The sequence below is a fragment of the Pelobates fuscus genome, chromosome 2, assembly GCF_036172605.1.
Source record: "Pelobates fuscus isolate aPelFus1 chromosome 2, aPelFus1.pri, whole genome shotgun sequence".
NCBI classification, from domain to species: domain Eukaryota; kingdom Metazoa; phylum Chordata; class Amphibia; order Anura; family Pelobatidae; genus Pelobates; species Pelobates fuscus.
This window is the reverse complement of record NC_086318.1, coordinates 291,515,741-291,538,935: the sequence shown is the minus strand read 5'-3', so window position 1 is coordinate 291,538,935 and position 23,195 is coordinate 291,515,741. Positions and strand designations below refer to the sequence as shown.

The 23,195-nt window shown below is 36.3% G+C and overlaps 1 protein-coding gene across 2 annotated transcripts in view; it reads right to left on the bottom strand.

Moving 5' to 3' along the window:
- Positions 1-363: 363 nt before the first annotated feature.
- FRMD1 (FERM domain containing 1) overlaps positions 364-23,195 on the bottom strand; it is a 65,112-nt gene continuing 42,280 nt past the window's right edge. The window contains exons 5-14 of one of the 2 annotated variants that reach the window (XM_063441255.1): positions 22,252-22,328; positions 19,792-19,972; positions 17,688-17,843; positions 10,260-10,325; positions 9,295-9,363; positions 8,007-8,181; positions 5,225-5,554; positions 4,950-5,078; positions 1,974-2,047; positions 364-1,472 (exon numbers count right to left, since the gene is read on the bottom strand). In XM_063441255.1, coding sequence (XP_063297325.1) covers positions 1,185-1,472; positions 1,974-2,047; positions 4,950-5,078; positions 5,225-5,554; positions 8,007-8,181; positions 9,295-9,363; positions 10,260-10,325; positions 17,688-17,843; positions 19,792-19,972; positions 22,252-22,328 — 1,545 coding nt within the window. In that variant the 3' untranslated portion in view covers positions 364-1,184. The remainder of the gene's footprint in view (positions 1,473-1,973; positions 2,048-4,949; positions 5,079-5,224; positions 5,555-8,006; positions 8,182-9,294; positions 9,364-10,259; positions 10,326-17,687; positions 17,844-19,791; positions 19,973-22,251; positions 22,329-23,195) is intronic. The other variant, XM_063441256.1, reaches the window with a different exon arrangement.

Below are 23,195 nucleotides of genomic sequence, written 5' to 3'. Positions count from 1 at the left end.
TTTTTTTATGTAAAAAAAAAAGAAAAAAGAAAAAAAAAAAAAAAAAGGAAAAAGTGCAGCATATCCTGACATTTAATATTTACATCTTGTTCTCATGCCTCATGTTATGTATATACATTAATGCATGTACTTAACTCTGCACCTCAAAAATAAAGAATAAAAAAAAAACAAAAAAAACCATACATGTATTAAATAGAAACTTTAGCAAATCTCTTGCTCAAGTGTAACAAAACATACTGTGAAAGTAATAAAAATGTGATCTATAAAATTATTATAGAATTAGGACTTAAATATTGTAAAAATAACATTAAATACAAAAAAAAATAATTTTGTATTCAAGATTACCTTTAAAGACAAGCATCATCAAATTAAATGTACAGTGTTGTGACACTAAAGAGATAATTAGATGAACCCTCCCCGACTATGGGACACTTCATTTAATTTTAGATCTTTACCTCCCTTTAAATCATGCTTAATTTACACATGAACAATTTATTTTCTTTAAAATACATTAATGCATAGCAAATACATTCACACTTTTATCAAGGCACTTTTATAGTTTGTTCAGTAACTATCAACACTATTTCATATGTCTGAAGAATAAAAAAAAAAAACACAAAGAAAAAATACCACAACCATAAAACTGACTGATGCACTTTGCCACAATTGTGTGTCCAAAGGTTAACGAAAATGATGGCAAAACTGTAATTCCAGATGATGTAGGGCACAACGCATAGAAATGTTTTGCTTTGGGAAAGTCTGTAGTAGTTTTCCACATTCATAATAACTTCCAGTTATATACTGCCATTGGTCCACAAAAACATTCAGTGGTAGTTAAGTTCCATTGGAAAATGGGTTTAATACTTTTTACCGATATCCAGAGTCTTGTAAAATTTTAATTGCATAAAAACAGAAAAGCTTGACCATTTTCAGTCAAGATTGCAAATGGTGCATGAAATGCATTTAGTTGTTTGTAGAGTCTTTTCATGCAGCATAGCACAATTTTTGCAACCATTTAAAATAACTTTTTCACGTTTTGAAGAGGTAAATAATGATAAAAATACAACGTAATATAGGTCTCTCCCTGTCATGCAAACATGAACATACGAGCTACCGGCGACAGTAAAACCTGCCTACTCATTCGTGAAAGTCTCAGTCCAGTCATTGTGGACATTATGTTCACTCTACAGAATAAACTCAAGAAGCTGTTCTTCTCCGAGAAGGTCCAAAGATAGGCAATTCATGGATCGCTTTCCAAATAAAGCAGATTTCATCTTGCAATCTGCAGTGGTGTATGTGCATCCATAGTCAATCATCTTATCCTCAATTGAGCACCCAAAAGTGTAACTTTGAGAAGTGTCAGATGTTAGAGTGGAAGTGTTTAGAAGAGGATGAGTCTGCTGGTAAATTCGAACATCGTCTAAACTTTGACTGTATCGATCTGTGGAATTCCTTGGTTTTGAAATTTTGACCTATAATAATAAAGACCACAAGAAAAAAAAATATTCCTGATTATTTCTAAATATTTTTTTCAAGCATCTTTAAATCGTTATTTTTTGTACTAAAATGACTATTAAAAAGCAGTAATGAAACTAACATCCCAGGCTTAGAACTGTATTTCTTGTACTCAGTTGCCATGGTTTCCAACTGTTAGCATGCCTTGAAGTCTATTGTACAACCAGCAATAGTCCTCCATCAAAACTTTTGTTCTGTTAACCTGGAAGCAACAATGTTAGAATCCAAAATAGCATGTCCCCAATACTCCATACATAGATGTTTTTTTGTGACAGAATTTGTATAAAAAAAATAAACAGATTTCACAGCAGAAAAACAAAATCCTTTAACACCTATATTTACTACTAGGTGTTAAAACAAATGGATATTCATAATGAATATAATAGCTGGCATCTGCACATTTGGACAAATATATACATTTAAAAAAAAAAAAAAATTACAAAAAAAAAAGGCAGTACCTGGTCAAGGGAATCCACACTCTGCCCTCTCATCTTCACTGGAGCATTTGTAGAAAAAACTAATTGTTCAAAATCTGTGGGGAAAAAAAATGAAAATTAAAATATATTATTATTATTATTATTATTATTATTGCCATTTATATAGCGCCAACAGATTCCGTAGCGCTTTACAATATTTTGAGAGGGGGGATGTAACAATAAATAAGACAATTACAAGAAAACTTACAGGAACAATAGGTTGAAGAGGACCCTGCTCAAATGTGCTTACAGTCTATAGGAGGTGGGGTATTAGAAACATTAGGATAGGAAATATCAGGTAGGAGTGAAGCAGAGCTGGAGAAGAGAGCAAAGCACTATCCCATAGGAGAGAGCAAGAGACAGGTATGTAAGGGAGAGATTACTCTGGGAGGCCATACGCTTTCCTGAAGAGATGGGTTTTAAGGCACTTCTTAAATGATTGAAGACTAGGGGAGAGTCTGATGGCAGTAGGCAAGTTATTCCAAAGGAGAGGAGCCGCCCGTGAGAGGTCCTGCAAGCGCGAGTTGGCCGTACGGGTGTGAGCAGCGGTCAGGAGGTGGTCGCGGGCAGAGCGGAGGGTACGAGGAGGGGCATACCTCTGGATCAGTGAAGAGATATAAGAGGGGCTGGAATTGTTCAGTGCTTTAAATGTATGGGTTAGCACTTTGAATTGACTCCTATAAGATACAGGGAGCCAATGTAAGGACTGGCAGAAGGGCGAGGTGTGAGAGGACCGACTGGATAGGAAAATCAGTCTAGCTGCAGCATTCATTACAGACTGTAGCGGGGCAGTACGGCTTTTGGGGAGACCAATCAGGAGAGGGTTACAGTAATCCATGCGGGAAATTACTAGAGCATGGACAAGCTCCTTGGTAGCATCTTGCGTAAGAAAGGGGCGGATGCGGGCTATGTTTTTGAGTTGGAACCTACAGGACTTGGCAACAAACTGGATGTGAGACTCAAAGGTGAGACCAGAGTCAAGTATGACGCCAAGACAGCGCGCTTGTAGGGATGGACTTATGTGGATATCACTGACTTGAAGGGAGAGTGAGAGAGGAGGATCAGTATTAGGAGGAGGAAAGACAAGGAGTTCAGTTTTAGAGAGGTTAAGTTTGAGAAAGCGTGACGACATCCAGTCAGAGATGGAAGAGAGGCAAGCAGTGACATGTTGCAGGACGGCCGGGGAGAGGTCCGGTGAGGAGAGGTATATCTGAGTGTCATCAGCGTACAGGTGGTAGTTGAATCCAAAAGAGGCAATAAGTTTTCCAAGAGAGGCAGTATAAAGAGAAAATAGAAGGGAACCAAGGACAGAGCCTTGGGGAACTCCAACCGAGACAGGGCGAGGGGAGGAGGTATCCTTGGAAAAGGAGACACTGAATGAGCGTTGGGAGAGATAGGAGGAAAACCAAGAGAGGACAGAGTCACAGAGACCGAGTGATTGAAGAGTTTGAAGGAGGAGAGCATGATCAACTGTGTCAAAGGCAGCAGAGAGGTCAAGGAGAATTAATATGAGCAGTGACCTTTGGATTTAGCGGAGATTAGGTCATTAGTCACTTTGATAAGAGCGGTCTCAGTAGAGTGGAGAGGGCGGAAGCCAGACTGAAGAGGGTCAAGGAGAGAGTTGGAATTAAGGAAGTGAGACACACTGGTAAAGACAAGTCTTTCCAAAAGCTTTGATGAGTAAGGGAGCAGGGATATGGGACGATAGTTGGAGGGGGAGGACGGGTCAAGAGATGGTTTTTTCAGGATAGGTATTACAGTGGCATGTTTAAGGTCAGCAGAAACAGTGCCAGAAGAGAGAGAGCAGTTAAAGATGTGTGTTAGGATTGGCACAAGACAAGGGGAGAGAGATCTGATGAGGTGAGATGGGACAGGATCAAGTGGGCAAGTGGTGGGGCGAGAGGAACGGAGAAGTGCAGCCAATAGTAATAGAGCAGTATTACTTAAATATTACACATACATAGAGAATTGAGTGAGAATCTAAATTGTCCTATCTTCAGTAGCTGACCCCTTGATTGTCTAGTTGACCGTGGACAACCATGAATTTCTACTTTGGCCAAAATGATTTAAAAGAACATATAAAGCTGTGGATAAAAAACAGTGGATTTGCCTCAATTTAATATTTTTGGCTGAGCTTTTCAAATGATGTAATGCTTTTGGGTAAACTCGTAAAATTAGAAATCCTCCTCTAGTGGCTGTCATATTAAGGGAACAAGTTAGAACTACTGAAACATACTTTCTAAACCTATTTATTACTGTTGACTAAATGACAGTGGAGTCACTGACAAAATTATATCTTTCATGGTAAACCTGAATATACGCAACTAATCTAAATACAAAAGACTGTGTAATCATTTCATGGTTACAGCGTGGCTTAACAGTATGACATCAACAAACAATTGAAGTTAAAGGACTACTATCCTGGCGCTATAGGGTCATTAGGTCCCCCCACCGTCAGGGCTGAAGGGGTTAAAACCCCTTCAGCTGCTTACATTTCTCCAGCGCCAGGCTCCCTCTGTACTGGAGAACTCAACACCCCCTGCCGACGTCAGATCCGAATGCGCATGCGCGTCAAGGGCAGCGCGTGCATTCAAACCACCCATAGTAAAGCATTACTCAATGCTTTCCTATGGACTTCCAGCGTTTTCTCACAGTTATTTTCACAGTGAGAATCACGGAAGCACCTCTAGCAGCCGTCAGTGAGACAGCCACTAAAGGCTGGATTAACCCTCAGTGAAACATAGCAGTTTCTCTGAAACTGCTATTGTTTTAGCTGAAGGGTTAAACTAGAGGGATCTGGCATCCAGACCACTTAATTGAGCTGAAGTGGTCTGGGTGCCTATAGTGTTCCTTTAAGTATATACAAAAACAAATCACAATAAATTATCTTGTTGCCAAAGAGCAATGTTAAATATACAGAAGTATATTAAGTCTTAAAAATAATAGGTTTGTCCCCACCTTGTAAGTAATGACCATCTAAGCCTGGAGAATCTACAGACTCTTCTTTGGAATCCAAACCAGGTGTATCAATTTTTAAAGGGTCTTCAATGGAGGGATACTGTGGCTCATCTACTGTCAGTTCTACCTCTACGAAAAGAAAGAAAATAAATGTAATTTTAAAGAGAGTGGTCCAGAGTTATTCTCTAAACTGTATAGATACTAAGTTAACACAAACTAAGAAGTTTGTACTTTTTTCCTTTTTTTAAATATAGTGGATCTTAAACATTACCTACCATCATCTTGTGAGTCTCCCTCTGTTCTTCCTTTGCAGCCACTGTCTATTCCTGAGCTGCTGTGGCTAATTGTTGAGCAGTAAGCTTTCTCCTTACGATGAACAGTCTCAATCCCAAAGGGTTCATCAACAGACATCTCGACTGACATCCTATGATGCGAGTCCGCTTCAATACCAGAGGTATGTGAGCTGCTATGGCTAACTGTTGACTGTCTTGAGAGGCGATTGTTCTTGGCACTCCCCCTGCTGCTACCTTGTGAATGTTTATCTGACTGATCCAAATCCATTTCCATGTTGTCACTTATGTAAGATTCCCTGTAGCGCTTTTTCTCTATAAGTAAAAAAAAGAAGAAGAAAAAAAAAAAAAAACTATGAAATGTATATTTGTTTTTATTAAAGCCAAGTGATCATATACATATAAAATGTACAATACACAATATGGTAAATAACTCAAAACAATTAGACACACTGGGTTGGGGGAAGGGAAACAAAGAGTGGGTGGATCTGGGTGAAGGGAAGAGAGGTGTGGGTTTTGGTACAGAGGGATTGGAGAATGGAAGAGAAGGAGTGAGGTGGGGTTAGGGAAGGGAAGAGAGCGAGTGAGGTGGGGTGGTATTGGAGAAGAGAAGATAGGGTGGGATTGGGGAAGAGAATGGAAGAGGAAAGAAAGCATTTAGCTAAGGGGAAAGAAGAGAAAAAGGGATAAAGGAAAAGAAAGGGGGGGGCAAAGGAAAGAATAGAGAGAAGGAAGTCTGGGATTTAATTGAAGTCTATAAGCAACATACTTGTGAGAAACACTTCAAGGTGAAGCTGCGTTATTATTATAAATGTACTGTATAAATCTGACTTTATTGCATTGTGCACATAAACAGTTTGAAGGACATCTTGCCTATCCCCTACATAAAATATGAATGACTAATGCTTTAAGAAAAATGAAACTAAAATGATTTTTCAAATCTCTAAATGCAGAAATGAATGTTATTATGCTGCCTTTCAATATATGTTCTGTGAAATAAAATTATAGTTTCCATTTTAAAAGTATTCTGCTATCTAATGACATATTATGCTACCTTATACACCACTCTCCACAGTTAGAATGGAGAAATGTTGGAGATACAAACACATACTATATATATATATATATATATATATATATATATATATATATATATATATATATATATATATATATATATATATATATATATACACACATTTATTTTTTCCCATTCCAAGTAGTCTTGCACTCTCAGTATTTATTTTATAAATTTACCCGGTGCTGTAGTCACACTGAATATACAAATATGATGTAAAGCCAGCTCTCCTAAGGATTTCCTTCAATATTTTCTTTATTGTATTCACAATAAAAAAATAAATTAAAAAAATCATATATATATATTTTTTTTTTTTTCAGTTCCACATTGTGTACATAGTTCAACTTTAAAGACAAATAGGTGATCCCCTTCTCAGGAGTATCCAAAAGAAAGTCCCCCAAAAATAGCATATATTTCATTAAAATAAGTCTTCATTTACTTTGGGTGCATAGGCAGGAGGTGGTGCTAAATATCCAAATGCACTCTCCGTATTCAATTTATCAATTACCCGGTACTGTGGCCACACTGAATACACCACATTGAAACTATCATCAGGACATTGAACTATGTATAATTATATATTATTATTTTTTTAAATTATTTATATAGCACCAACATATACTGCAGCGCTCAAATCATTATGGCAATACTGCTTTTTATTGGAAGATGGAAACGTATCTCAAACAGAGAATTGGTAATGTACAACATTAACAGGGTTATTCAGTAATATCAGAGTTGTTGGGAAGGTAAAGCAATATCAAAGTGAATTTCAAAATGAAAGGGTTTCTCCAAGTGTCATGACCACTTCAGTGATTTGGTGCCTTGAGTCTGTATGTGCAGCGGTTTGCTTTGAAACACTGTAGGGAGATTAACCCCTTACGTGCTGAAGGTGTCCACTTCCAGCAGCGTCATTGGGGAATCATCAGTTATCCTTGAACTAAAGATCCGGACTGGCTAATACCAATTCCATTCATTGGCTGATGGTCTTATGCTCTTAGCAAATGAATTTTGAAGGCCGCCACCAGGAGCCAACATTGGAGCCTGGCAAGGACACAGGCAAGAGAACAAATCCATTACTGGGGAAGCGGGCAGGGGTATTCCTGGCATCATAAGCACTGCAGCTAGATGAATTGGTTATAAGGGTTTGAGTAACTCTTTAAGGCCAAAGTAGATGGACTGGAAGCATAACTGACTAATAGAGTGTTTCCAGTAGAGCTATTTTGGGCTTAAATGTAAAATTCACTTTGCATTCCTAGCAATTCTCACTTTAGTAAAAAAAAAAAAAAAAAAAAAAAAACTGATTTTTTTTAATGACAATTTAGTCTTGCTTTATTTTTGGGTTCATATTCCCTATAAATGAATGTTTAGAGTATGTTAGAATAATGGATGGAATTTGTTTAATGAAACAGATGAACATGCACCAAACTTCTTGAATGCGAAGAGTAAAACGACTGTCTGCACCAAGCCATTTTTCTAGGTAATGATCTAAACAAAGAGTTTTGTTTTTTTTTACAGTTAGCATAGTGTTATTCAGTAGTGGACAAATATACAGTACATGCTTATTTTTGGCATTGCATTATGTTTTTTTCTCTCCAATTATAGGATATTTGAAGTTATGTCTGTGTATGGGTCTCTTCTGCTATATAGGAAATAAGTAAAATAAAAAAAAAATAAAAAATCCACACACACCTTCTGCTTCCTCTAGTTTTCTAATTTGTTTTAACACTGGCTGGATGTTTAGATATAGTCGGTGACTATTGCTCAGTAGTTGCAATAAGTGACGAGATCTGAATGGACAGCCAGTGTAATAAACCAGTTTCCTTGCAGAGGGAAGTCCATCTGGTTGGATCTCAAACTTCTTGCCCTAGAAAAAAAATAAAAAAATTAAAATAATAATAGGCCACGTAAGGAAAATGGATACCAAACAAATATACATAATTTAACACATATATTTACACAGTGAACTTTATTCAACAAGCTTGACAAAGACCGTGTAGGTCGAAACGTTGCGATGGAGTGGGTTCAATAAAATTGCCTGATTTGTACCTTGGAGTGCCTCGACTTTCCTTCTATTTTGTTAACAAAACAATGTGAATTGGAAAAGGCCTATAATCACAAATTGAGAAATACACCCTAACTACTATAATCCTGTTGAATACAGACGGAAGTTTGGAAGAAAATCTACAAAGGAAATGAAACAAACATTCAGATTTTTTATTGAGATACATTAAATCTTAAAGAAAGTAAAATGCTACAATTTGTAAACTATTAATATAACAGGCTATTGTCTTGCACCATTGTAATGCAGGGATTTTGCAGAGGAGATAATTAAGACATTATTAGGATTTAAACAAGGCTTTGCTATTGTGCTTTTATTTTTCCCAGTCTTGCCCCTGCATGTCTATTCTAAAACTGTTCCTCTTTGAAAAAATGTAAAAAAAAATAAAAATAATTAAAAAAAATATATATATAGATAGGTTTTTTTTTAAATATATATTTGAGATTATTATGGGAACTCAGTAAATTTGCTAAGCATATGGCTGAAATTATTCCACAATTGAAAGAGGCTATATAATTTTATTAAAGAGGGGCATCTTCAACATATCTTGTCAGTCAGTAGAGGACCATGATAGATTAGGGTTTATATATAAAAAATGCTTGATTCAGAAAAGTGGTGCCAAAAATGATAAGGGGTGGGTTAACTAATGCTTTGTGCCTGCCTGTTCTTCTAGATTCCATGGTGACAGCCTCGCTTTTAGTACTTTAGACTACTATTTTTTTTTTAACCATAACAACTCCCCCCCCCCACCCCTCCCCCATCATTTTTAAAGAGTGTTGTTATCACGATTATTATAACCAAGTATTGGCTTGAATTAGTTAGTACATAAAAGATATCTACTCGAGAAACAAGTGAAACTAAAGTTTCTAGGATTTCACTCACACTCTGAAATGAGATAAAAGGCATTCTACTACTCACAAGAAATGTAAGCTTCCCCACATTCGACCATGGGAAGTCATAAAGAAGCTGTTGCACATGGTTCACCTCCTGAATTACAGAAGAAAAAAAAGGAAAAAAAAAAACATTGATTATTACCATCAAAAGTATGAACCCATCTACATAAAAAAATCACAAGTGAAGGTGTGAATATGAGGTAAGAACTATTTTCACGTGATGCTCAGTTTTCTTTTCTAATGTATAGTAAAGATTTACAAGACATGACCACACAATCCACACATAGCCAGGGCACACATTGCAAATACATGGGACAAAAGAAACACCGTCTCAGTTTCCCTTCTTGCATGGTGGGTGATATCCGTACATTATTTCCCACAATGTGCGGTTGAGCTGCCACTATACAGTGCAAGGTCTGTCAAGATTAGTGGGAGTTGAGCTCCATGGCCTCAGCTGCTATATACAATGTGTCAGTTTGTGTCGAGGAAAGAATTTATTTAACCCCTTAAGGACCAAACGTCTGGAATAAAAGGGAATCATGACATGTCACACATGTCATGTGTCCTTAAGGGGTTAAATTAACAACTACATTGTTATTTTATTGACATGAGAAAATATACCCATCTGTTTTACTGAACAAAATAATTAGTGTGAATACATTTCATATTATGGAACATTCATAAACAGTGTATACACACACACACACACACACACACACACACACACACACACACACACACACACACACACACACACACACACACACACACACACACACACACACACACACACACACACATATATATATATATATATATATATATGGGGTGTGTAATGAATAAAACAACAAATTACCTAATACTATAGATAGATGAGAGAGCCCATAATTTTGTTTAACTATGCAACAGTAATAATGACGTACTATCACTCTTTTTTTATTCTAATAGTAAGAGGTAAAAACTGGTAGCAAAATTTTAATAAACCCTTACCTGATATATATGCATTCCTCGAAGTGTCACCCCAAGAATAATAGAAGGACGATCCTCTTTCTTATCCTTAGAACAAAAAAAACAAACATATAATACTATAGCAAAACAAATAAAGGACAAACTAAATAATAGATGGGGACTTTTTAATTTTTTCCCATCCTGAACAACTTCATAATATATTAATGCTTTAAAACTAATCAATGTCTGACATTATCTCTTCTGCTTTTGTTTTTGAAACAATACATTTTGTTCTAGTTACTTTCATTATATGTTTAGGATTGCTTTAGGTTACAAGTAACAAAGAAAGCTTTCAGGTTTCACAAATCTATTCTGACTCCATAGTTCTTTCTACCCCAATTGATCAACATAAAAAGTAGACTAAGGTTAACACAGAACATTACTGATAGTAATGCAGTTTATGTTTTAGAGCTCAAATTACCAAAGGCAGATTTTTAGCAAAATAGTTTTTTTAGCTGTAATTTGGTGCAACATGGTAGAATTCATGCATATCCATGATATTTAATGTATGCACCAAGGGCCAACAGATTTCCAGGTTCAAATTGGAACATGATCTAGGCAATATAATTATTTATTCATAAAATATTTTACCAAGAAAGATACATTGAGATTTATCTCATTTTCAAGTATGTCCTGGGTCCACAAAATCATAGCATTGATTCAATAGGGTACAATAAAATACAAAAACAATATTAATACACAATATATATAAAATTTATCATAGAACAGGTAGGAAATATATAATCAATCATGACAGGTGCATTCTGTTTTGAGGTATGTAGAGAGGGATCTTTTAAAAGGTTTTAGGCTTGGGGAAGATTTGAAAGTGTGCGGGAGATCGTTCCATAATTGCGGTGCTCTGTAGGAAAAGGAGGATCGAGCTGCTTTCTTTTTGTATTGAGGTAGACTAAATAAAGTGTTGGTACTGGATCGGAGGCTATAGGAGGTGGGGACAGCCGGGGAGAGCATTTTGCTCAGGCAGAGTGGAAGCTTCCCAGAAAAGAAACCAAAGTAGTGTCACCACTTTTATGGATAGGCACTACTCTCGCAGTCTTCCAAAGTTTGGGTATGTATCCAGACACCAGTTGCCGGTGCACTGAGCTTCAACAGCATTGCTGGGATTTGATCAGATCCAGACTGTTTTTTTTGTAGATTTTTTTTAGATTATTAAGTTGTTTCTTAATGACACTAATAGGTACAGGTCTAAAACTGAACTTGTCTACATTGGATCTTTGCAGATTTAGTGGGGCCTGATCACCATTTGTAGTTTCAGGATGTGTGTCATTTATTAGCTTGGCAATCAGGGTAGTGGAGCATCCAACAAAATAATTGTTCAAGGCACTTGCTACATCTAAGGGAAGTTGCAGGGTTTGATTATCCACTTTGACAGTGGAGGGTTGGGAGTAGATTGGGGGAATTTTTAATTTATTTAGGACTTTCCAAAAGTTTCTAGGGTTTGATATGTTCTTGTTCAGATTTTCACAGAAATATTGGGCCTTGGCCAGTTTTGTTTGTTTTGTGCATATATTTCGTCATTGTCCATATGCACAGTGATCGTTCATAGAGCCAGTACGCTTGAACTTTGACCACAATATAATATACATAGGGATTAATGAGAAAGCGCAGGTAACATTTTCTTTTCTTTGGTTTTTACTATATATTGGAGCTGATGTGTATTGTAGTCGTTGCTGCTGGCCCAGTAGTAATGGGACTAAGCGCAGGGCATCTCTTTTTGTATTTGACCACAATGAATGCCGAAACTTGTACGTTTGGAATCCAATTCATATGTGCCCCATTTACTCACCTTACGCAGCGGGGCATGCAAATTCCAAACTTGTAGAAGTTCAGACTGAAATAATTCAACTGCACAGCCTAGATCTGGGATAAAGTTTAATCTGTGCCATGGGAGGTTCTTGATGTCATTTAGAAATGATTCAAGATAAAAAAAATTTGAAGGACCTGGTGATTTTAACCTTGGAAGAGGATTTAGTAGCCTTTATTTTGCACACGCTGCACACCGTGATCACTGAAACTGTTAGGGAGAACACCTGCCTCCTGGATTCTATCAGGAGAAGTGGAGAGAATCCAATCGAGCAGGGTATGGTTATGGATTTTTATGTTTATGCAAGTTACGGAGGAGATTAATTGTGTTAGCTGCAAAGTCTTAAACAGTGAGCAAGAACTATTATTTTTAGGATTCAGCCAAATCAATATTAAAATCTCTAAAGACCAACAGTTCACTTTTTGGGTTTTGAGCTATGGGATCAGTAAGGAGATGGGCTATGTCAGATAGGGAATACACTGGGGAGCTAGATTGGCAGTAGATTCCTGCAACAATTATTGATTTACTGCACAGGATCTCAATTGTGTCAGAAAGGAAATCAAAGGTGGCAGGAGGGCTAAAGTTTTGTAACGGGATAAACTTTATGGAATTGTCAACATATATGACAATACCACCGCCTCTTTTTGCTCTGTCATTTCTATGGCATGAATACCCAGGAATTTTTGCCGTTAGACATGATTCAGGAAGCACACTGGTTTTGGGCTTGTAATGTGAACACCATGCTTGCAGTGCATCGATTTTTGGTAGTACGCTGCGGATATTACAGTGCACAAAAGAGAGGCCTTTTATAGCTGGAAGGCTAGGAATGGAATCTGTTGGGGGACCAGGGTTAGACTCTATATCATTTGCAAGAGCAAGTAACATGAGTAATAGGAATTTGGACATAATCTTAGTTTGGTAGTATTGCAATTGTAGGATTTTATACTTTTGTGGGGTGGAGGTGGGAGGGCTTGATTTCAACACTCTCCACCAACACTCAGCATATAAATTACAGCAACAAAGCAGGCCATGATATAGAAGAATTTGGTTCTCAGATTGTGGTGAGTGGTGCTTAAGAGGGTAGTGGTAGGATTATAACAGGAGTGTGAACAGGGTTACAAGTAATATTAACATAGTCAAATTTGGAGCCATGAACATAATGTCAAGGACCTGCTCTGGGATTTGACTGAGAAAAACAGGCGGAGGAGCTATTTTATGACACACATCAGACCCATGTCACCCACGAGTGTTATAGTGGAAAATAAAAAAAATAAAACAAAGGGAGTTGCCCTAACCTAGATCTAAATTTAATGTCTTTGGATAAGTGATTACAATGTATATGAATGCTGCAGCTAGACTGATTTTCCTATCCAGTCGGTCCTCTCACACCTCGCCCCTCTGCCAGTCCTTACATTGGCTCCCTGTATCCTATAGGAGTCAATTCAAAGTGCTAACCCATACATTTAAAGCACTGAACAATTCCAGCCCCTCTTATATCTCTTCACTGATCCAGAGGTATGCCCCTCCTCGTACCCTCCGCTCTGCCCGCGACCACCTCCTGACCGCTGCTCGCACTCGTACGGCCAACTCACGCTTGCAGGACCTCTCACGGGCGGCTCCTCTCCTATGGAATAACTTGCCTACTGCCATCAGACTCTCCCCTAGTCTTCAATCATTTAAGAAGGGCCATAAAACCCATCTCTTCAGGAAAGCATATGGCCTCCCAGAGTAATCTCTCCCTTACATACCTGTCTCTTGCTCTCCTATGGGATAGTGCTTTGCTCTCTCCTCCAGCTCTGCTTCACTCGTACTTGATATTTCCTATCCTAATGTTTCTAATACCCCACCTCCTATAGACTGTAAGCTCATTTGAGCAGGGTCCTCTTCAACCTATTATTCCTGTAAGTTTTCTTGTAATTGTCTTATTTATTGTTACATCCCCCCCTCTCAAAATATTGTAAAGTGCTACGGAATCTGTTGGCGCTATATAAATGGCAATAATAATAATATATATATATATACACACATACATATATATATATATATATATATATATATATATATATATATATATATATATATATATATATATATATATATATATATATATATATATACACACACAAAGAGTGCTGCACTCACTGTATCAAAAGGTTAATGCCCGGTGCTGATCGGCAAAAATATAGACAAGGAAGTCGATCGCACTCCAGGGTCTTCTTTTAAGTAAAAATTAACTTTTAATGCTCCAAGTAAAAAAACTTCAACGTTTCAGTCTAAACATTTAGACTTTCATCAGGACAAGTATATGTATATACATACACACATATACATATACACACATATATATATATATATATATATATATATATATATATATACACACATACACACACACACACACACACACACACTCACACTCACATACATATATAAAAATAAAAAGCAAAACAAATCATCCTCACCTGCCATATTGTCATAACTAAACTTCCTGACTGCTGCTAAACTCATTAGGGAATTGTATTCTAGGCCTACTGAACTAGAAAGAACTTGGACAATTTAGTATTACAGGTAAAGAGCTGCTATCAGTTTCAACAAAGAAACAATTGGTTCAGCAACTCATACCAGTAGTAGAATAATTAAAATAATCCGGTCACGCACAAACTGTGTAGATTAAAGGTTCTCATAAGGGCAGATATACAGTTCATGTATGCAATGTGCTTTCAAAATCAGCAACATTTGATTATAATAAACTAAGTACTTCTGTATCTCAAGTTTATCTTCCTCCTCAAATTTATCATCATAAACATTCTGAAATGAACGGTTGTTCCCACAAGAAACAAATAGCATCCTGCAAGTAGCAGCGTGCAAGGGAACACACATTTAAGTGACAACTGCATGTCACTTAGAGGTGCAATGACTGTAAAAGCCAATACTCTGTACCTCTTCCCAATATTGACAGCCCTAAAAGGTCATATTAATACACAGTTTAATAACTATTTAAGCTTTACGTTTTCTTACTATGTGACTAGCATAATTAAATTATCAAATTATATTTTATTCTCTTTAAAGGTGGCATTAAGCCATTCTATTCATGAGAGTTTCATTTTGCTGCTTCGCATAAACAAACAAAGAAAATCCTGTATCTGTTGTTCACATGACTTTAGTAAAGATTGGTTTCAATTGGCCAGTTCTAACAACTTTCTCAAAACTACCAACTCCACTAATTGCAAGAAATTGTAATAAAAAAAATACAGATTGCATTTCAAGCGGAGTTATAGGTGTGTGATTATATATCTGTTAATTAAAAGATGTATATATAGAAACATGATCTACTCTAGTTGGCTGAAAGGATATTTCTTTGAGCAAATATTGATTTAGAGTGAAGTTAAACATGTTCTTTCTTAACCCTATGTACAGTCAAGCCTCAAAAATATTACTTAAAGTGAAACTAAAATGCCATGAAAACAAAGTTGCTTTCCTAGAACCATTCTACACTTGTGATATAAAAAATGGCTATAAAGTCAGCTTGCAGACATTTTACAGTAGATCAAAAATAAAAATAAGTTTTAAATTTAATCTTATGCTATTTCAAAATCTGATAAAATTGTAAAATGATAATTTTGCATTTTTTTACAAATCCAATATTTGATGTACTTTGCAAAACGTTTTTTTAAAAAAAAAAAAAAACTAATTGCAAAAAAAATAAAAATAATAATAATAATAAATAAATAAATGTTCCTTAGGAAGAAAAAGCATATCGGATGTCAGTTCTCATGAGATGAACGAGTTTGTATAGTAGATGTCTACATACAAAAGATCACAGATATCAGTCACCTGAGATGACATGTCAAATTATGCACAAGTTCAACAGGTGAGTGACTTACAGGTCATTCATTCAGAGTGACACACAGAATTGAAAAGCTGGAGGGCAAGCATGAAAATGTATCAAATTATTAAAGGGACACTAGTCATTAGAAGCACTACAGCTTAATATATTGACTCTGTTGGCTGTAGCTTGTCCCTGCAGGCTTTTTAATGTAAATGCTTCATTTTCAGAGAAAAGGCAGTGTTTTAATTGCTGCCTAGTAACACCTTTAGGTGCAGTCAATTAGACGCCTACTAGAAACGATTCCTAGTTCAGTACTGCACTGTGTTGAGCACCTACATTTAGCATCTCCACACTCTGAAAGTAGACACCGAACGCTCCTCAGAGATGCATTCGTTATTAAGTGAACTGCAAATTTTAGGCAAAAAACAAAAACAAAGGTAGAAGTGCAGAGTTGTAATTGTTGTTACTTTTTTAGATTTCAATATTTATATTTATATCTATTTAATAGTAATTTTGCCTAAACTGTGCTATTGCAAATCTCCATTGAGGAAATAAACCAAGGGGTACCACAGTGCATAACACATATGTTTAAAGCGCCTTAATTTTTGTTTGTAAAAATAGAAAGAGATTGAACTTGGAATTAAGATCAAGTTTGTACCAGTTCTGGTCATAAAACTAGCTATTCACTAAGCAGGGCAGGTTCAGACAAACGCAGGTCAGGATTCCAAATAAAAAAGTAGAAATCCACAAATGTCGGTCCTAAAATAAGAAACCTATTAAAAAAAAACGGCCTCTCACACCTAAGAAAACCCCCACAAAAGTACTAAACATTTTCTTGCCTTACAGCTTCACAAAAGCAGCTGAATAAACAAATGTATGAATAAACCACAAACAGACAATTGTCAGGAGACTATGTTCCAATTAAGAGAAATGCTAATAAAGAATTTTACTGCAACTGGCTACTCCAATGGCAACTTTATTACATGTTCATTACCTTTAATATGATAACAAATACAATTTAGTTACATCAGTAGTAGTACACCTTTAGTAAATGAAACACAAAAAATGTTGTACTGCACTTTATTAAAAAGGGTCACTTTGTTTCATTCATTACCATTCCCGATCTGTTTAGCTTGTGTATGTGATGGGCACGTGCCAAGAAAATCTTCTCACCTGTTCACATGTTCGGGGGCTCAGGAGATCACTTCACAGAGCAGCATTCTCAAATATGAACAGGGTTGTGAACAGGCTGATATCATCTGCAGTATGGCTGCTACAAGCCTATTTAGCAGTTCTGATAAGTAGAACTGTGACTGGGAGCTAACCTACATATACAATAAACTGGGCTGGTTGGTACAAATATCCCCCTGGGCATTTAAAGTGAGAGGAACCCAAAATAAGAGGGGCAGGGCTAGAGAGGAAAGAGATGGCATGTTGTGTCATCGTCAATCTCTCCACCAGGCCAGGAAGTGTTTTACAGCAGCCTCTTTCAGCTAGCTGGGGAGATTCTTTGAGCTGCCCTGTCAGCCTTGGCATGACATTTGCCAGTGCTGCTGTGTGGAGTGATTTTCTGATGACCTGCCCATAAATATGTGCAGAGGTTCATGAAATGTGAAAAAACGCAAATACCTCATGACTAGCTGAGGAATAGTCTACCTTCTGTAGACACATGCAGTTTTAGGACATTTGAAGCAATATTTCTTTAATACATTATATAGTTTATGCATTAAAAATAAGCAAAACAACACACAACGCTTACCTTTTGCAATCTGTAGCAATGAACAGGCACATCCTCTAGCAAGCACGATTCCCTAATGAAATGGAGTACTGCCTCTTTAACAGACATCCCTTCCTGTTCCTTGTGTATTTCAGGAGCATGCTTTAGAATGTAGTCACTGCCTCTCTTTGCAATTATCTGATAAGAGATCACAAAAGCATTTTAATAATAACTAGAGTTACTAAAACACAAAAGTCATGCTTAAATAATGTTACTGTATGTAAAACAGGTTACAGTGCCCGTTTCCAAAATTACATGTGATCTAAAAAAATGTGCAGAACAAACAAGTTATTCCTCCAAAGTGCTAATGTCATAAAGTAGGAAAGGGTTAAGGATAAATCCCACTTCTATCCTAATCTTGGTAGGATACAGCTATTGTATTTAAGATCTACACTGGATGAATTGTTCATAGGGGAGATGATAACACACGCACTTTGATAATGCACACACTTCTTCTTGATATATAAATTCATAAAACTCTATACTCCATAGACATAGAAGAGATTTAATAAAGTGAATCATACAATTTTATATACGTACTTGACCTTTTAAAGCCATGATAATGTGTCATCAACACACACACGAGCTTTACATATAGATCCCCCTCCTCCTCCATTCTGCTTTATAAGAATTACTCAAGAATGACGCATGCCATTACCACTTTCAAAGTATTATGGTGAAAAAAACCTATTCTCTGAATTGTCTTACTCATACCACATAATATACGTGTGCGCGCGCGCACACACACACACACACACACACACACAAAAAAAACCTTGCATACTTAATTTAACAATCATTCTTGCACTGGAATTTGCAGAACCTTGGTCTCTGGAATGCATTTGCCCTTTGATCCATAACTAAGCAGAAGACACATGTTAAACAAGAGTAAATAGTGACACAGACTAGCTGATTATTTACACAGAAACTGTGTTTTTGCAAAAGAAAAATAATTTTTTAAAAAAGAGGAAAAAGTAAATCATGTATTTGGCAAAGAAGAGAAAGTAATTTGATTTTAGCCAATAACAAAGAATAACAGGATGTGTGTGTTGGATGTAACATCATAAACATTAGAGATATTGTGTCAACTTCCTTTTTACCTTTGTCAGAATATGTAATACAATTAATACATAGCTTTTTTTTTTTTGTGTGTGCAAATGTACCTGTATTTTACCACTATCACTTTTCAGATAGCAAAAAGCATGCTACTTGTTTTCCACCCATTTATAATAGATTTCCACTATCTATTAACCTCCAATAACCAATCATCAGCTCTCTTGAATGGGCATAATGTCCTTAGTTTAATTTGGGCAGCTTGCAGATACTTTTACAATATCCCAGAACAAAACAAAAACATTGAGATGTTGGGACATGGAGTCAACTTTGGGGGTGCCCCAAGCACCATAGCAACCTATGCTCCTTGGCCATAGCACATGGAGCCTCCCAGTAATAGTTGAATTTATATACATCTAAAAGAAGGCAATCTAACTACACATCACACCAGCAGCACACCACCTCTGAAACTCTTCTTCCTGTACTACAACTTTAACTAGCTTTGCAGTACCTATTTTCAGTGTCTCCACGCTGTGCTTGGAGGCACCAAACACTCTCCATAGAAATGCACTAAACCAATGCATCTCTATGTGGAGTGCGGCAAGGAGGAAAGAGTTAAGTAAAACTTTTTATTGCAGCTTACGATGGGGGGTGGTAAACTAAACAGTGACGAAGGCACTGTAGAGCTTGGAATGCATGTTTTATTCATAACACTATAGTGTTCCTATAATAAACCAGCTCAAGATTGTTTTTTTTTTTTAAGCTTTCAAACAGCACACTGGATATCATTTTCTTTTAAATAAAGTGCCTAATGTCTATTTCCCAATATAAATAATGTAATCACCACCATGTTAGCTTTGCCAAGCTAATAACTAAGCCTAACTTGGCATCTTCAGGATCTTCACTCAGGTAAATATTTCTGAATGACACTATTTAAACAACCTGTGCACTAGGAAGGATTCTTGAAAGCATTTTCTCTTGGAAAGCCCTCGGGACATGCAATGGGAACTCCTGTTCCAAGCTATGATCTTACCCAGTGTGGGAAGTAGGCCTCGGGCTCAAAGTAGTTTTTCATGTGCGCATTCAGATTTCCACAATCTGCTTGAAGAGCATAAGCTGCCAGCAAGAAATAAATCTCCTCTTTATGAGTGCAGTGGGATCTTAGGACTTGATCTTTGAGGTGGTGATAATAGAGTTGCCTTGCTTTCTTGTCACTGGAGAGGAAAAAAACAAACACATAAGCCTCACATTTTATTTTAATAAAGATAGTACACAATCAAGCTGGTGTTAATAGCCCCATACGATTGGGTCTATAGTTTGTCATTATGATTGTACAGTCATAACTAGAACCAACTCAGTTTGTGTGTTAGGATTATGACTAAACAGCAAACTATGAATTAGAATGTACAGTTCAAGTTTCCGATGCTGAACACTGAATCATTGCACATTGCTTTGGCCTGGGATGACAGCAAATTATCTAAGATGCAGAAGGTAGCCTGGGGCAACTGTTTGGACAAAGATAGTAGCCTCTGTTTAGCCAAAACGAGAAGGAATATGGTATGTAGTCATTTGTGACTTAGTATAGTAATGTTACAAAATAAACACTTTTGCTGTAATGTGAACAGATTGTTCTTTGTTAAATATGAATGCTGTATGAAACATATTTTTTTGCTTTATTGTTTTGGTTATTGCTGAATAGGAAATAATGTACGAAAACAAATATACTGATTTATAACAGTGCCGTGTCATTTGGTTTTATTTATGTTCCAAACAGAACAGAAACTATTACAGAGGTACAGCTTGTACTAGTGCAGAATGACTTGCTTCTGATAAGGGCCTAACTAATTACAAGCTAATTTTCCTCATTATAAATTGCTTTAATTAGTCAGTTAATATAGTGAATGCCTGTTTTATGGTTTTCATTATGCCACCCTGTAGGTATGAAATCACTTTAACTATTGAAAAAGTTAAAACACAAGCAAAGATAGACATTTAAATAATGTGATTAGCACTGCTAATTTCATTCTCTGCAGGAAATTACTAATGCTGTTAGATATAATGGTTATATATATATATATATATATATATATATATATATATATATATATATATATATATATATATATATATAGAAAAAATTAAATAGAAGAGATTATAGTCGTCACTTGTCACTGCACAATATAAATATATATATATATATATATATATATATATATATTTATATATATATATATTAGTGCTGACAAAGTTGAAGGGTAACTAAGCACCATGACTGCAGTTTGTATGTGTAGCATTTCGCTTTAAAATTCTGTTCATATGGAGTTTAATCCCTCTACTACCAGGATCACTGGAGATCCGGCTGACTAATGACAATTAAGGGCAACTTTTGACCGGACCCAGAAAGGGGGCACATTGATTGCTAAATGGTTTGGCCCATTATCAAGTAACTGGAACAGGGTAATCCTGGCATCATAACCACCACATTGGGCTTTATTCTTTATTGTCCATGCCCGTCAATTTCACATTTCATGACATGAGATCTACAGCGTATGCCCAAATAAATAAATATATATATGTGTGAGACCAGCATTTGCTAAACTCCTCACTAATGAGGCAGTCATGTAATTACTTCCACTCAAGGATTAGGTACGAACAGCAGACTAATTGCATTTTTTTTTGCATTATAAATATGACATTTTAGAATTTTGCCCCACAATGTTATCCTAATATACAGACTGCAAAGAATATGTTCAAACCTGCTTTGTAAATTATTCAGAACTTATTGGAAGCAAACCAAAGTGCCAAGAAATTACATTCATGTGATGTTTGAACATTAGTTCCTACACTGATGCATTTATCTTTAGTAATTCAATTAGGGTTACAGTTTTAATGCTAAAACACATGACAATACTAATCTGGGGTTGAAGTGGAAAACTTTGTTTTTTACATATAAGGTCATTAATAATTAATTTATATTTGAAAGGTTTTTTTTATGAAATACATTTGTTTTGTTTGTTCAGCTTGATAAAGTGGTTATGCTGCCAAAATTATGTGTTATTTGTATCAGTTTAAACAAGCACTTTATTGTAAAGTATCCTAGCTGTTTTACATGGTAATTTACCAAGTCCATGCATATTTGTGCTTACAGTTCTTAGAGGAACATACTGTGAAATACACATTTTATACTTTAAACCGTTAAAAAGGTCCCTTTCATTCTGTATAGATTCGACTAAACCATTGGCACGGTCATATGCAAGAATACAAGCACCAACATTATTTCCTGCCCTCTCCCACCCTCCCCCTTCGTATTTGATTTAGAAAAACAATTGGTAAATTCCTGGAAGTTAGTGAGACTGCGATAAGCACAATTTTGACATTTGTGGGTGTATTCGTGTATGATTAAAATCAAACAAACCTAAGCTTACTAAACACACAAACACAGTATGAACTATTTAGCTGCTGCTCTTCGCATGAATTGTTTTTTTTTTTTTACCTTATTATTCTTCCATTCTCTACATAGTATTGCACTCTGAAAAAGGCAACACAAGGAGGGCTGAACTTCTCAGTAACCTATAGACAGAAAAAATAAAGAAAATGAGAATATAAAAGTTACACATTCTTATATTTCACAGTTCTATTGAATCCATATCAGTTTCAGATTTTACCATGCATATTTTTTCTACTCAACATATTTTCTAGAGGGAATAGTTGGTTTTAGTCATTAGATGTGCATGATGCAGAACACGATAAAAGGTGCATTGTAAATCATAAAAACTATTGTGTCATGATATTGCACCTTCAGCTGAAAATATCCTTCCTAATCTGCTAGCGAAGCAATTATATCATTACAATTGCTTCTAGCCATGGGCAGAGGATTTTAGGGATTGCAGGGATTTTACTCTCTCTCTCTCTCTCTCTCTCTCGTTACATTTGCAGACTAGGTTTTAGAATCTGTACTACACAGATGGTGACATTCATTCCATGTAGTGAATAGGTAATAATGCATATATCTCCTCAGAGCAGTATGCGAGCCCTTACTTTCCAATATTAGATGGTTCACTACTACCAATGCCTTATATATCTCAAATGTCCAAGCTGTCTGGAGGCCCTAAGCTCTGGCCAAACCAGGACATACGTTTTCTGGTCTGAGTTAACTACACTGCTAAGCGGCACTAACCATCACTAGAGAGAAAGAGAGGCAGAGAGGCAGAGAGGCAGAGAGTTGCACTTGCAGTAAAGTCATTCTCTTAACTACACAACACCTACAGTACACCGTAAAATTAATGTAATTGAGGGGTTCTGGGTTATTTAATAAGTAGGGTATTATATTATTACTACTACATTAGGACAGGTTATGTGTTAAGGTTTTACTGAGATCAGTGAGAGTTACAATCCATAGCAGTGGCTATTTCAATTAGTAGGTGCTGCCCATGAGTG